The sequence below is a fragment of the Pomacea canaliculata genome, linkage group LG10 (assembly GCF_003073045.1).
Source record: "Pomacea canaliculata isolate SZHN2017 linkage group LG10, ASM307304v1, whole genome shotgun sequence".
Taxonomy (NCBI): Eukaryota; Metazoa; Mollusca; class Gastropoda; order Architaenioglossa; family Ampullariidae; genus Pomacea; species Pomacea canaliculata.
Window position 1 is genome coordinate 12,148,066 of NC_037599.1, and position 16,981 is coordinate 12,165,046.

The window sequence follows — 16,981 nt, forward strand, 5'->3', positions numbered from 1 at the left end:
CGCCTCTACCATTTGGTCAACTATGAGGAGCTGCCTGGGGGAGAGGCATTGAATGTCCCACAGTGACATAGTGATCTGAGGATTTTTTTCAAGCGAAGAATAACAGTAGAGAAAAACACATGTTTTCAGTGTTACAGGATCGCTTCCACTATTTGTACGCTGACGTCAGCAAGCAGTTTTTCAGTTTGACAGGAAAGCGCCAAAATCCATCTGCGGCGTGGCGTTTCAAATGTCTAGCGTTCACACCTGACCCTCGGGGGAGAGATGAGGGATGGGGTGGGAGTGTCCAAGGACGAGCTTTAACATGTTACGCATGCTATGCTCAGGCCTATAGCTAGTCCATCATCGGCCCTGGTGCTACTTTACTGAAGAAACAAACAAACAGATATTCATTAAGTCGTTGCTGCGCTTTTGGCTCGTTTAATTATTGCTATTTTAGTTGACGTATAGAATAATTGCTATGATTTGTGTTACGTGCGTAATAGCTGACCTTCTCTTTCTTCTTTTTTGAGTCAGTGTGGTTGGTTGAGGTAGATTTGAACTTTAAGGTAATATTTTTAAAGATGGCGAAGAAACGCTATGCAACAACTTTAAAAACTTTGTTTTGTCTAACGAGGAATATCTGTAACAGACGTACTGCTGCTGATGGAGCCTATATATTGTGCGCACTTGTTTAGTTCACTGTTGATAGTCTCGTCAGACAGACAGCAGTCCACCTATACACGTCCGTGACTTAACCCCTTCGCTACTTCTGAACTGCAAGCGTAGAAAGCATGTATGGAAGAATGAATGAGAAGCGGGAAAAGGGTTAAACGTGACACAGTATTTGGTGAGCACTGTTCAGCCGTAGAATTGTCGGCGGGAATGAGGTTGGAAAAGTACTCGGGGCCCTATAGTGAAGGAAGAAGACGTACTTAAGTACACGGAGCGACCAAAGGGTTTCCTACCCCCTCGGGTATGAACTGAGGGATTGATATTCATATATAATTAAACGTAGAGGATAACGCGTTACTATATACGCTTATTTGTCATAGGTGGTTTTCACCATCTTCCTTTTTTGCATAAATATATTTGTCTGTGTTCTATGTCGTGAAGTCCTGAGCAATTTGATAACATGATTTGGACAGCATCAGGCAATTGTTTTATTGTGTGTTGAAAGAACGCTTATGGACATTGTGTGTGTGTTGCTCTGGTGAGAGGCGGCGTTCGTGACAGTGAACTTAATGTAGGAACTTTTTTTCTGTTATATAAGTAGACCACAAATGTTCACACTTGAATTCTGTGCCTGCGATGGAGAAGCAGCGACACTCCTCCGTCATCGCCTGTGGGCAGCATCCCCAGACACTCCTACCTACCCCAGCCTGTAAACCTAGTGGGGTAGAAGTGGGCCCCAGTACACATACAAGTGGTGCCCACTACTACCCTTCTAGTTTTGCCGGCTGGGACAGTTGCATTCACACGTACTGGACTTGATGACTTGACTTCGAGCCCTGGTACTGGAGTTCCAGGTCTGGGATTTGTAGATACACTTGCCTCCAAGGTGGATAAAATAGATCGTTTAAATTAAGGTGACCAGACGTTTTGGGGGCGAAAGCGGGACACGTGCCGATGATGGTGTCGTCACCGTCAAAGAACGCCGAAAAAAGTGATTTTTAAAGACAACCGGGACATTTGATGGACTTGCCAGAAAGCCAGAAAGCGGGACATTGGGCGTCCAGCCCGATGAGCAGGCGGGACACGAGGTCAAAAGCGGGACTGTCCCGCCTAAAGCGGGACGTCTGGTCACCTTATTTAAATACAAGCCAGGTAAGTTTGTGGTCATTGCTTTTAAATAATGTGCATATTAATAAAGCCTGAGAATCCGTGAATTTTTTACAAAATTAATTTTAGTTAATGCAAACAGTTTTCACCATTTTGTTTCAGGTGAAGAGTTAATATGGCTCTATGATTGATGATTCATTTAGCATGTTCATGAGGCATTACTATAAGATGAGCCTTGTACAGCACATTAATAAGGAGCTGAACAATGGAACAGCATACCCAGCCTGTGAAGTAAGAAAACTTTTATTTGTACATCGCCTCTTTGAAATGCAAGGTTGTGCTCTGATTTGTAGGTCTTGATAACCTGCTGAATTAAGCCAAGAAGAAGAGAATGCCAACCTTGAACTTTTTAGGTGACATTGCTTTACGGTTTACAGCTTTATGGAGTTACGAGTTATAGCACTGCTAGGTTTTGCTTCTCCATAGACCAGTGAGTGCCAGAGAATTGCTATGTCGTTTTGAATAACTGTTGAAAAACCTTTTAAATCTATAGAAAGTTTGATTTGAGATGATGTTTTTAATTGATTATAGACGAAGAAGTACGCCATTATTGATTTCAAGAGAAAAGAAGGGATCGGAAGCAGTGTTGTCCCCAATAAATGAATAGTGTGAGAGAGAGCCAGGAATGCTACTGGCCCACCAAGAATTGTAACCATGTCATAGACTGCTTGGAACGGAAGAAACATGGGATCATTTCCTATATATGTCTGTGAAATATGAGACTGGTAAGTATATTCAAGGCATATTAAATGCTGGATGAAAATGTTTTATTTGAACTTTGCATGCCATGAAAACCTCAAATGTTATATATGTGTACAAATGTTTGTAGGTGACTATCCAAGGGCAACTGAAAAGCTGAAGCAGCTGCTACAAAGATATTTCGACATTGGAAGTGCATCAGAAAGTGCATCAGACAAAGGCGCCTGAAATATAAAAGGTTGAGCATCTCTTACAGTTTTCTATCTACCATAATACCATATTTATCTCATGATCTATAATTTTATTTTTTAAGTACTTTATGTGATTAAACAAATTAAGTTTCCTTTTTAAGGTGCGAGATATTGAGTCACCACTATAGATGATGCACTTTAATTTTTTTAACTTGACCATTTCAGTAGACTGCATGATAGGTTGCAGTTTCAGGAACCTTGGAGCGAGTAGGTGGAATGCGCTTCTGTGGCTGTTAGTCCTACACCACATTCTTCAAGCATGCAGCCACATCCTGCTGCTTCTCGACATGCAAGCATGTGGCCACAGCCTGCTGCTCAACTTCTTGGTGTGCGACTCAAACTGCACCACACTTGTTGGCCAGACCACAAAGATCCAGTCAAGGTACTACACTGCACACTCTTTGCTAGAGTACTATTACGACCCACTGTCCCAAGCGACACAATTTTGCTTTCTTGAAGTTCAAAATATTCTAGCTGTTTAAACTCTCCTATTTTACATTTTTGTACCACAAACAACAGCCAAAACTATGTGCCTTCCTTCATTAATGCCTTCACACAATTGGTCAAATTTAAAAATGAAAATATTTGTATTATCAAACGGTTTTTTACTTTTTAGTATTCACATTATTAATAAAATCCACATTTGCTTAAATGATTGAAGTCCTATAAAGTGAAAGGCTGTGCATGCTAATTTTCCTTTGACACGAATACACTTGTACACTTGATATTTAGAGCAAAGAACTAATTAAAAATATTTCTTTGCAGATCACATACCTGAGTCAAGTACCAATAATTTGACTAGTAAGTTTATTTTCTGTCTCCCTCTATAATTTTGTGATCACTGGACAAATATTAATGTTGATTGCATGTGTATTTCCTTATCAACCTCAAGATTCTGTTAAATTTTGTAAATATTGTCAATAACCTAAAATACTTTATTTTTAATCATTTTAGAACTAATAATAATATTTTAATTGATTTCAGATAATTTGCTGACCAGACTTTTAGACAAGGTAGACTGGTAGAGGAACTCTTTGAACTTGTCATGCATGCTTCCCAACAAGTAAAGCAGAATACAATCATTCTGCAAATTCTCACTACAGAGGGGATGACTCCAGCAGCAATTCCAGATGGGTTGGTGCTTCCCCTGAAATCCCAGGAAGAAGTGAATCAACTGGAGGAGGGGTTAATGGATAAGTAGGGCAAAAGTAGTATCGTAAATCTTGTGTTGGTCATCAATCAAGCAAGTGCGTCGGTGGTGTAACGGTCAGCATGGTTGCCTTCCAAGCAATCGACCCGGGTTCGACTCCCGGCCAACGCAATAATTTTATATCCATGCCAAATATAATTAAACAAAGTGATTGTTGACCATGTATATAATTTTGTTTAGTTATGAAATATATACATTGTGTTCATCAGTATACGATGGTTATTGGTATGTTTTATAGCAGTCGTTATACATTGTAATTGCAACCGACACCAGCTACGCAAGTATGACCTTTGAACCATGTTTTTAAACAATGTTTACGCTTAATTTAACTGCAGCTACATTATAAAGTTATGTCATCGTCGCCGAGGCGTGAAAATGGATTACGGACAGAAACATAAAACCGGATGTTTTATATTTATGAGGCTCTTTGGTCTGTTTGCTGTTCCATTATTAGGGTGTCGTTTAAATCAGTTTTTGAATAAAAGATAATGTTTTGGATTCTGATCATGTTTTGATGTAAATTCCCTGTTCTAGAAAAAGGAAGCATGGAGGAACGTAAACTGCAGTGGGAGGGAAAGAGAGAGAGTTGAGGTAGGGGAAGGGAGGGAGGTAAAAGTTGAGAGGGAGAAAGAATTTGAAAAGACGAAAGGGGAAAAACTCTTCTATATTTTTTCGTGAATGCAGGACGCTGTTATCTCTCTTTTGTCTTGGAACTGTATTCTTTTCGCCAAAAACAGGAAAAATGTGGACAAAAGTGTAAGTTTTTACATGACGGCTTTATAAAAAATTTCTAGACTTTTCTAGCGTTCATCCATATCATCGTCCTTAACCTCCTCCCCCACTCCTCATCAAGCACAGTCGTAGTAGTAGATTTACAACTGCTTACTCTCGCCAGGTGGCAGGCTATTTATCTCTAGTCTCCTGCTGTGCATTTTTCTGCCAGAAATTCATTTCCTGGGGACACTGACAATATTTCACATTTAATTGCTCGTGAACATGGGAGCGCAAATGCAAATGTCATTGACTCACATACCCCGCATACCACGCTCACATTTCCTTATTCATTTTTTTTTCTTCTTTCCCTACTTCTTCCGTTACCCCTCCCTCCTACTTGAATGCACACACATACACATCAGTCACTTCAATAATAATAGTAATTGTTTATCTTCATCTTCCAGAACTAATTATTCCGACGTTTTCATTACTCATTTCTTCCACGGATGAGTGAAAAAGAAAGCAAGATATATGTTACCGTAGAATACCCGACTCCCAAGGGTACCCTTTGTTGTAAAATAAGAACTTCCTCAGCAATTTTTGTCTGCACCTGTTGGGTGGATCTGACGCTGCGTGGCGCCGTTAAAACCATTGTCGGTGGTGACAGGAAAGGTAATGTCACACGTTGTCCTCCTTTGCTCTGGCTGGATACGTAAGTGTGCAATCACAGAGCAGCGTTGCATGACCACCAGCGGAAACATCTGAGGTGTAAGTAATATTGGCTGCCATCGCGCGTGGGCGAAAAAAATGCGCTGAAGGAATCCGAATGCGAAGTGAGCGTTCCTCTATCTGCTAGCCTGTCTTCGTAGAAACAAGAAGACATCAAGCAGCTTTATTGGCGATATATTTTGCTAATTCAGCTGACTGGAATGTGATTTAATGTGCGATGCAGTACTTTGCCTGATAGACTCTGCAGGAGCGCCAAAAAATTATGTTGATTTTTTTTGTAAACTGCTTCAGTGCATCTCAATAGAAAAAAAACTTTTGTCCTTTAATATGTTATTGCTCTCTTGTTTAATGTTTTCACATATACCGAGGCCCAGCTGTACATAAAACAGCTATACACCGTTAAAAGCATTAAAAGCATTATCTATTATGCACGCAGAGACTTCAACGTATGAACGAGGTGAACGCCAGTGCATCCAAGATGGCTAGAAAGGTGACGAATGTGCCCAAGAACTTTGAGGGACAGTACAAGGGGATTCCCCCGGAAGCCGATGTGGGTGCAGGGCAGGGTGTGTGTACGTTGAAGCGAGCTATCCCTTCCTGACCTCTGGAGCTTTCCTCTCTCCTCTCAACCTTTCCTTCCTCGCCCCACGCGCCATCGTCACTTGACGTTGGTAGGTGACTAGACATGGAGGTTCGGCTGTACCAGTTGCCGGCGTCACCTCCTGTTACTCTCAACAGGATTCTGCTAAGCACAGAAATACGACATTAATTTTTTTTCACGCCTACCGAGGGGCAACACCCAGGTAATGATGAAGTCGGGTTAACCAGCGCCACGAAGTGCACCTGTACCATTCGCAACAGGTCGGATGTCCCTGTTCATCTGGAAACTATTTCCTTAAGTTGATAAATAGTTGCTGCAAATTAAACAAATTAAACTAATCTTTCACAAGAACTTTTTGTGGTTAACGAGGATTTAGCTCTTGTGTTGGCTTAAGTATAACTGTTTAAATGCACTTTTAAAAAAAGCAGTCATAAATAAGCGAAGGTGTAAAAAAACTATAAAAAAGGTTTAAGTGATTTTTAGAGACACAGCTCCTATTCCTGTCCATCCGAGACTGCATGGTCTTTAATATCTAAACAGTCTCCGAAGGAAGATGGATAAATACTGACTGTTGCCAATGGAGAAAAGAATGAAAGCCGCTGCCCGAAATAGTAACAACATTCGCACGATAAACATAATATGTTTACGCATGATAAGTTTGCATTTGCACGTTTTTGGACAATGAATGTATCGTAAATGTTTTTCGTTTTAATGTGATGCTTATATTTAGTCGCCCTTTTGCATTCATAAGTTATTGCTCACAATGAAATAGAAGTTTGACGGACATGCGAAAAATGTCATCTATTCAAGCAAACACGGACTTGTATTTCATATTTCTATTTCGTAAATAGTTTACGCCATTCCTTAAATTCCTGTTGGATTCTTTCTATTCCGTTCCCCTCATCCGTAGTTCCTTTCGGATGATTGTGCCTGGGACTCCAATTGCACACCTAAAGTACAGGACATGACATAGGAGGCCTTCGCATTGTGGGCAGGTGGGAAAGTCCACCTTGACGACTCCCGTACCCCACCTGTCATCACTGCACTGCGCTTTTCATTAGACGCACAGCAAGTACCGTACATCACCAAAAGCAAGGGTACGGCTTTCAGATTCTTGTCTAGTCAAAAGAAGACTAACTTTGTTAAGTGTTATGTGTCTTAGAGCTGGATATGAAGGTAGTGTTGTGCAGTGTGTTCACATCATCATTCCACAGTGGCATCTAAGCATTCAGGAAGGCAGACAATGAGGCAGAGGGTGAGAAAGGAGGCAGAAAAGTAGGATGACAAGATAGAAAGACTGGCACAGGATAGACATCCTTTGGTGTTAAACGCTATGTGTATCTGATGTATGTGCCAAACAATAGATGGAAACTGTTAAAGCCAATTACAGACATGTTCTGTTTATTTCCACCAATCTTTACAAATACACGCCTGTTATTAATTTCAATTTTTAATCTTATGGTGAAAAATACGGTAATGATTTTCTGAATCACAACACACAGCAAAGCCGGCTACAGGAGTTATAAATAGCATCATGGGCTGATGGTGAAGGCATAACAAATGTTGCTAATACGAAGAATGTTAACCATGCCGTCTTAAGAAAAAGAATTTATTTTAAACATCTTGTTTGCGAGGCTTTTTTTCTTCAACGGAAGGCAAGTAGAAAAAAAGGCCTATATTGTTATTCCATGGATGTCGCATACGCAGCATGTCAAGAACTTTTGGCATGGAGTATTAGGAGGTTATTTCTTCTTTGAAAAAAAAACTGTATCCCGAGTCCATCGAATCTGCCAGTTTTATTTTTATAAACAGAGACTTATTTTTGGTTACTAATTTACCCGGTTATTGCACCCGCCGCTCTACCTTATCCATCGTTCACCAGAAATAACCCTCGGAGCCGCCAAAGGTGTCTCGGGAGGGCCAGGCAGGTGCCGCTAACGTGGCACAAAAGAATGGCGCCACTGGCAATGAATGGTGGGCGGAAGTGAAGCAGTTGGACGTCCATCAGTCGGCATGCTCATTTCGCAACAACGACGACTCGTTGTCTGACCTCGTGGCTAAGAAGGGTGCACCTTAAAACATTTTTCCGACTGCGTTCAGTGCACAGAGAGCAGGTACAGGACATGATCTTCCCAACGCGGCCAACTGTTTAACAACTCGTGAAGCAGTCGGAGGTGGCAGAGCCGTCCATAAAAAAGACATTTCATTCACTCAAACGCCAGTCAGGAAGGAACCATACAAGGAAATGAAAATAAATCTACAAGGGGTTAAGTCCTTGTCAAGGTGTGGCCTGAGCGTTTAGGAGCGTGTTTCTACTACGACGGTGGCTGGCGACACGACGACCGCCAGGCGAAGGTTACTTGCGTCCGCTAGCACTCTACGCACCAGGGGCACCATGTTTCGAGTGCTGGAGACTGAGGAGGGTCTGGTGCAAGTCAAAGTCGACGAAGTCGGAAACATACTCTGGTCTCGTCTGAGCAACGAAGATAAAAGCTCTTGCATCTTCTCAGGTGAGCGTTCAGTCATATTACTATAATTTCTCACGAGTGGGCTCGACCGGGATAGGCTGAAAGAGGAAGACAGGAGACTGATGCTCATAACACGTTAATCTGACCCCATGAGAGGCGTAAATCATCATCTTTGTCAGCTACAAAATATTTCATTAGCCAAATAAATGGACGAATAGACATCAGACATGAATAATTATTGCTTGGTGTGGTCTCATGAATAATTATTGGTGTTCCTAGCTAGATAATGTTCTACACACATGCATGTCTTTACTATTGCGTTTGTTTTACTGTTTATTTTCTGTTTCGCCATTGCGTGGGCGTGTGTGTGTGGCGAGAGAGGGGTAAATGAGAGCATGCAAATCAGATTACGAGAACACCAAAATTAGGAAAGCCTTTCTCCAAACGTGTCATCTAAGAAGGAGGATAGGAGAAGAAGAAGAATCTGATAATATTCAACACAATACTGCTTCATATTGTCTGAATATTTATTTCAGAATCAAAGTTTTCAAAAATCGATAGTCAGGACATACTGTACGCATGCGTCAAACGTCGGGAGCACGAGACATCCGGACGACCAGCATCGCGCCTGCGCACTCACAGCCTGACCCTGCAGCACACACTTCGCCGCAGCAGTCACCGCTTGCGCGTGAAAACACAGGAATTCTTTGGGTCACACAGGGAGTGTCAGGAACTGGCACAGGGCATCCAGCGGACAAGAGGTTGGCTGCAGCTTAGTGGAAAGATACCATTTAAGATGATGTTAGTGAAATAGATAACTATGGTGATCATTCTTTGGGATGGTGGTGGAAGGCACCGAAACCGACTGCTGAATTGTGGGAATTGTAAAGAGAAGGCAAAAGCACTTTAAAGGTCAACTTTCCTCAGACACATTGGAATGATAATATTGCAGTGACGATGCCTGTAACCGTAGGAGTAACATAGGTGTGTACATAAATATATTTAAATCCATACAATGTAATTTTCAACTGGAGTCAAATTTCAGTTAGGCGATTTGTGGATTTAAGGTAGTATTAAAAAAGCAGGAGGGGTGATTGGGATGTTAACAGAAAATTGTAGAAAAAAATGTAATGCAAACTTCTGATCAACAAACAGATGGCAAATTTAGCCAACAAGGTGCACCCACTTGGGCGGGACTTCCGACATTAGACATGGACAGAAATGAGTTCCTTGAGCTAGAGTCACGCGTTATCTGCACTCATTATTTATTCCGGCAACAATTCAGACATACAGCCAACTCATGCACAAGACACGCACACAGTTACAGATGGTCATGTCTGCTTGCTCCCATTCCTGAACAACCGTTTTGATTTAAAACTTGATGATACTTGAAAACAATGAATAGAACAGATTGAACGTTTGAGATTTATTCAAAATGAGTGACTGAAATGAATGCTTCTTCTTACCCACGATATGGGTACCTGACTTATTGTGGGTGGGGTGGGATGGAGTGGAATTGGTGTTTTACTCTGAGCCAGCAACTAAGGCAAGGCAGCCAGCCATGTAAACAGATGCCAAGAGACGAGAGCTGAATCCAGGACAGCCAAAAATTATTAGGGAAGAATCAAGGCGGAATGAGATAGTTGCTTTCCTCCTTACAAATGCTCTGCAAACTCTTTGTATTTCATTGCCCTTGCGGCCGTCTTAATATTTCTGTGTGTGTGAGATTAAACTTTTAACACTTTTGGATTTGGGCATAAAGTTATTTTTATTTGTTAGGTGACATTTATGTACATTAATTCTTCAATGACGACTAGGACAACGACGATTGCGATAATGATGCTTGAGATGATCATGATTGTATTTTAAGGACAGGCTGGTTGGGGGCCACGGAGGCTTCTAATCCTGATAAACCCTGCCAGTGGATGCGGACACGGTGAGCAGGTCTACCGACGTCGAGTGGAACCCATTCTGCGGGCCTGTGACGTCACCACGGACGTTTTCAGTAAGTGGCAGTATGTCATAATGTGACGTCACTACAAAACATTCCCAGATACCCGAGATGAGGTCAGGGGTGCTAGCATCCATGCGTCATCGCACAAGCTGTCGGGGCGTACCCGCTTGATGGTCTGATGTTAGTGTCATTGTGACGTCACAGGTCACGTTTTCAAAGTAGTAGCTAACAGAAGCAATGTTTACTGTGCACGAGGAAACAGGATCTTATATACATAATTAGTTGCAAAGAGTGACAAACCCACGCACTGACAAGAGCGTGAGGGGAGGGGAAGAGAAGGGGAGAGATAGAGAGAAGGGGAGGGGAGTTATTGCCAGCAGTTCACGTGCTCTGTGTTTTGCTAATTTCAGTTAGTTCCTCGGAAGGGGAGGCGTCGAAGCTCCTTCAAAACTGTAAACTGGAAGACATAGATGGGTGAGTCTCTTGATCAGTTTGTCTCTTGGATAATTGTCTGTAGCAGCTGAGACACCTGTTTTCTGTTCATTGAATTTCTGCTATCAGAAACCTTGAAGGCGAAAAAGAAAAATGTCTGAGAGAAGGAAACAGGGACAAAAATTAAAAAGATAGTAACTGTGACTGTTTTGCAGGGTGATCGTGGTCGGTGGGGATGGCTTCGCTAACGAGTGCATACACGGCCTTGTCCTTCGTGCCCTAGCTGACGCCAACAAGGACGCAAGAGACCTTGACCTTCACCTGTTACCCCCACCTGTTGCTATCGGGATCATACCAGCAGGTATTTTCATTACAGACATAGAACATATGACACAATAAATAGGTAATTATACTTTAAGGCAGAGAAACTTCCTGCTGGCGTCAACAACATTTGTATGACAAGGAGATATTAAAGGTAACTCTGCCTACATTACCAATAATGAGATCAGTGAGTGATTATTTTTCCTTGGACTAGAAATGTCTGAAAAATCCGGGTAAAAAAAATTGAAAGAACAATATAGTGATACTGAAAGCTATTGATCTCAAACAAAAGAAATCTCCTCGTTAAAAAGAATTCTCTCTGCCATTCCATCCTTTTATCATAAGAAATCGCAGATGACATTATTCGATTGATATTTCTGGGAATCGATGTCAAACTATCAAACGAATGAACTGACGAACAGACGGACGAATAAACGCTGCCTGTCCGGTCATCTATTCCGTTAGTAACTACCATGTCATCACAAATCTTGTTCCCAGGCACAGGCAACTGGCTGGCAGAGCAGGTGTACCTGAGCCAGGACCCCATCACCGCCACCATCCACATTCTCCGAGGTAACCGTTGGGCCATCACACGAAAACACCCCTTTCTCCGCCCACGCATGGTCTGTTCCAAAAGACAGCACATCGTAAACACCTTTATAGCCTCCTATCCAACCCAATGCAGCATTTAGTGGTCACGAAATAAAAATAATAAACAGCATACAGTCCATAACATTGTAACGTTAACGTAGTTTGCCGCTGCTCCCTCCTTCCTTTCTCTATTTTTTTTCTGTCTGTTTCTGTCGCTCTGTAAGGTGCTGCACATTGTCCACGCCCAGTTTGTGTTTACGGACAGCCTGTCGTCTATTTTCTATTTACGTCAAAAAGACGGTTGACATCGCCGCATCTGTCAGGCCTCCACCCCGAGTCTGTTTACGTCACCGCCTAAGACCACGCGGCCCCGGCCTTAAACAGGCGTTAAGCTGGAGGCGCGAATCTCCTGTCTTTATCAAAAAAAAGCAGTAAGAGCCGGCGTGTTGCCGAGCTGTCACGATAAGACAAACCAAAGATTTCAAAGCGCAAGTCAATGTCATCTGACTGAGACACTTTTGTGGACCACCTAACCGCACCATCGCCACCATTATCAACACCCACGCATACCGACAGCTGCTTCCACGACACTTTTCTCTCGTCCCACCCAAACCTGTCTTCCGGAGAAAAAAAAACCAACTCGAGTATGATTTGGACGATTTTTCTCAAACTGTGCGAATGCCTGAAGTTGACAGCAAAGGGAGAGGTGTGTTACCTGTTCAGATTATTTACCTGTATTCCGCAGGTTCCGTCGTTCATGCCAGCGCGGTCAGTCTCCACGTGCCGGGGCAACTGGTGCGAGTGGCCAACCTCGTCCTACATTTTGGCCTCATCGGTGACCTCATGCACTACTGTCAGCAGTCGCGCTGGATGGGATCAGCGAGGTACTCGGGTAGGCACTTCCGTAGCTCTTTCCCTGTCCTTCTGAACTCATTTCCTATGTATACTAACTTCTTGCCGACTCTTCTGAACTTTTTCCACATTTCCTCACCCTTTTTTCACTCTCTTGAACTCTTGTGCGAACCTTTTCTGTTTCCCTGCATTTCGTAACGTTTTCTTTCCCTCCTTAACACTTCCCCGCTCCTCCTCTACTCTTTCCCACCCTTCGTTATCTCTGCTCCTGCCCTTCTGTACTCTAAAAGGCATAAAGCCAAACCCTGCGAGACGTATTCTGATTACATTACGAGAAGCATTTTGGGGTACCACACCCTACCCCATTCTTCAACACAACTTTCAAGTAACGGACTATAAAGAAGTGACAGGAAGCTACAAACGATAACCTGTTGTTTTCATCTTCAGTGCTTCCTCCTGCCGCCCTCCTGAAAAGACGCACAGCCTCGGTCGCAATGGACATGTATCTCGCTGATAACAGTGACGACGACGATGATGATCTCATACAGAGCTTTCCCATGAAGCAACACTTTGCCTGGGAGGACCAAGATGGTCGAGGTACGTTGTAGCCAGTATTTATCTGACGTCATGAGCAGGGTTGGACGAGGAGTGTTCTATTTTTTTCAAGTACGTGTAAAAGTTCTTGAGTTCAATGAACGAGAGAAGGATGTCAACCCTTACGGAGCCCGCCCTAGCTTTGTAAAAATATTCAGCTAAGTGAAAAGATTCGAGAAACGAAAGTAGGAGTGTTGTTCATTGAACACTGCAGAATATTCCTTTAATCATTAAAATTACTTTCGTCATAAATATTCTTAGATGAGTCCACATTAGTGAATATGTGCATGAGGTCTAGGCCTTCACCTGTGCGGGAGGACCCGTCATGGTGACAAGGTGACATTGTTTGTGGTCAGCAAAGGTGTGTTGGCTGTTTCCAGCTGATCGTGTCAGCAATCAGGTGTACAACATCGGGGTGCACGTCAACAGGGTGCTGACACCGGACGGGGTGCTGCGGTCTAGCCTTCGGCCGCCCCACCATGGCCACCCAGGTGATCGGCAGGTGCACGCTTGGCGGGCTGGTCAGGCATCTGACTAAAGTCAGGGACGAAGTACCTGGCCAGGTGAGGAACAGTCTCATAACTTTGTGAGGTTTTATAAAGTGCATGAATTTTCTCCCAGATCTTTCAGTGATAAAAGGGTTGATCACACTTACAAAGACACGCAGGTACTTAAATAATCAAAGATAAATATATCCTCGCACATACATATTCGCATAATGTCGTTAATGTCATTTAAGTATTTGCTTTCTTTCCACCCACTAGTGCACATACACACAACATACTTTAGTGCTATGGGTAATATTATTTTGCTTATTGCAGAATGATTTTAGCTTCGTGGACTGTCGCGAGCTCAAGGCTTTCTCTGTGAAGCTGAATGACACCAGCACTCGGAAACAAAAATGGTATTTTAACTGCGATGGAGAGAGCATCCTACTGACCGCAGACAGCTTCCACGTCAGGTGAGGCTGAGGTCATGAATTCTGTCATTTATTATCGGACATTGTCGATGTAGGTGGCGCAAAACAGGGAGGATGGGGAGGAAGAGAGAGAGAGAGATTGTATTACTAAATCTTTGTTGACAGTACTCCATCAGCTGTAGTCTCTTACATATCGCTTGCCATTCAGTCACTGCACATACACTTTTTACTATGTGATTGCCAAACCAGTCTGTTTCATCGATCTTAAACATCGACGAGAGAGCAGACGACAAATCTGCCATGTTTAGCTTCATAGAGTGTTTTATTGTGTGAAAACTTTGACTGAGGAGTTGGTGGGAAAAGATAGGTGGGCTACGCGTGTCTGACCATCTGCGGTGTGTTTCAGGCTACACCCAAAAGTGATCCCTCTGTTTGGCAATTTGAGTACGAAGTGAAGGCAACAACATCTTCGTGACAAGTGAATTCTTCTTTTTGGAGTCTTCCCCGGTGACATCCCTCCTTCGCAGAGGTGGAAAACTTCTATGTGACAATGTGAGATACGATTTCTCTACACTGGCTTCTTATGTGACACGCTGACAAACAATTCTCCCTTGAGTGGTCTGTTTACAATGTAAAAAATAAGGTAGAGGTCGTCCCTTGACCTTTAAGATTGTTGGGGGGTAAGTGGGTGGATGTGAAGTGTTAGAGCCTCACTTTTGTCGGGGTCAACTTTTTTTTTTTTTTGTGTAAGGGCGGTGCCCATCTCTCTACCTCACTGCCTTAGCTTTCCCAAATCCTCTATGGGGTCAGGTACCCGTTCCCGACAGCTGATGGTTTTTACGACTACGGGGAGTTCACTACACTACACGGGTATCGAACCGACGAATTGTTGGGTTGGGATGCCAGTTCTCTAAAAATTCGGCTATCCGCTTCATCGCTCCATTATCACGTGAAGCTGACAGAGGAGTGATTTGGCAGTATGATTGTGTCTGACAAGGTTATCAAACTGACCCAAGTCAACGAGTGTGATGATGGTATTCATAAGAACCACGACACAAATCCATTATTCATATAAGCGCACACGAAACCGACAATCTACATTATATCTATATATTTTGAAGACACGGAATGCAATTTCTGTTTGTGTGTGTGTGTTTTTGAGAGATAGAGAGAGAGAAAAAAAAACACTCTAGTATGATGCTTTTTCATAATTCAAGTAACATGAAATTCAAATGGTAATACTTAATGTCTGCGCTATGATGCTGGCCTTTTGAGTGGAACAGCCAGCATCAGAACACCAGCTAACTTCTCAGTTTATTTAACATTTGTTTACTGCACGAGAAATAAGAGTAATGCAATGTTCCGCGTGTACGCGCGTGTGTTGGTATATTTCAGTTTTGAAGCGTTTTTTTAAATACTTGTATCGTTATTGCGTTATTAGAAGTTTTAATATTATGTTTGTCTTCTTTACGCATATATTTACAATTCATTTGAGAACTTTTTATTATTTACAAATGTATCTGTTTATCAAAATATTGCTTCTTCGCTGACACTGTAAAATGTCCGAAATGGTTTCAAAGAAACTGTTAATTTCTTATGTCTGTCTTAGGATAATTATGTGTATTATTGAGTAAATGTGAATCTATATGCAAGTGCATATGTGTGTGCGTGCGTGCGTATGAGTTCTTACTCGTATATGTCTGTCTATGAAACCATTTATTGTTTATTGCTCAATTAATGTTAGATCGTAGAGAGACAACAAAAAAGAAGAAAAGAAACAGATAAAAGAAAAAAAAAAAAGGAAAGGACTAAAGCGTTTTGCCAGACACGAACTTGAACTCGATTATAATTATGCCCTGAACTGTTCCCTTTCGTGCCGTTGTCCACTTCAACTTCTCACCACATTTGTTCTCTTGTTTTTGGCTTTGTTTGGCTGCTTTTTGTTCACAGGCCATACAGAACTATGTTTTTATCTAGAACCTGCCTGGTTAGTGTCTTACTTTCACGGCAAAGTTGCAGTCTTAAACTCGAAAGTCCTTTTTAACTTTTTTTCTCGTCTTGCTTTTGCTTTACATTTATTAAAAAAATATTCAAGTTCTTGATACCACATCAGCTTTGCTCAACCATTCAGTTTACTTGTCTATTTAGATTTTTTCTTACTGTTTCAAACTCTATAATAATATGCAAGTGCCTAAGCTAGTACTCAACAGGTATGATTGTCCCTTATCTATTTATGCTAATGTCTATGCAAGATAAATTACTTTTACTGACATATGTATAGACAAACTGAACCATAATCACTTCATTAAATTTTTATGACGTGTCACATTTCCCGCATTGTTACACGAAATTAAACAATAAAAGGTTTCGTTTGCTCAGTTTCGCTGTTTCGTCTCTTAATTCCACTGCTACGTAAATGTGTGAGGATAATGTGGAGGTTCAAAGTTGGCGAGAACGTATATCTGAAAGAAAAACAAACAAACAAACAAACAAACAAACAAACAAACAAATAAACAAACAAATCAAACAAATGCAGAGAAAGAGAGAGAATGGCAAAATAGAGATGTGGTTTTTACATCTGACGAAGTGATTTTTGTCACTAACGGACTAAGCACTGTCGTCAGGTCACGTGTTGTTTGCACGATAAAGATTAAGCTAAATTTTAAAGAACGTAAAGGAGTCAGAAATGGAAAGATGATAATCAAAGTGACTTATGTTCAGTCTTTTTTTTTCCTTTCACAAAATTTTACTTCAAAATTAGTTAAGTTCACTTCTTGAATTGAGCAAAAATGCCAAAAATGGTTCCTGCAGACACAGCTGTAACC

General features: G+C 41.9%; 1 protein-coding gene and 1 non-coding gene across 2 annotated transcripts; both read left to right on the top strand.

Annotated features, from left to right (window-relative positions):
* The first annotated feature begins 4,020 nt into the window (after positions 1–4,020).
* On the top strand, positions 4,021–4,092 carry Trnag-ucc. Its single transcript has one exon. It is a non-coding gene; the product is annotated as a tRNA-Gly (tRNA).
* Positions 4,093–7,465: 3,373 nt separating this feature from the next.
* Positions 7,466–16,580, top strand: LOC112573726 (ceramide kinase-like). Its single transcript, XM_025254307.1, has 11 exons — positions 7,466–8,535; positions 9,030–9,254; positions 10,364–10,498; positions 10,858–10,921; positions 11,095–11,240; positions 11,699–11,773; positions 12,537–12,683; positions 13,091–13,240; positions 13,618–13,800; positions 14,059–14,198; positions 14,563–16,580. The coding sequence occupies exons 1-9, from the start codon at positions 8,421–8,423 to the stop codon at positions 13,773–13,775; spliced, it is 1,215 nt and encodes a 404-aa protein (XP_025110092.1). The 5' UTR covers positions 7,466–8,420; the 3' UTR covers positions 13,776–13,800; positions 14,059–14,198; positions 14,563–16,580.
* Positions 16,581–16,981: the final 401 nt, after the last annotated feature.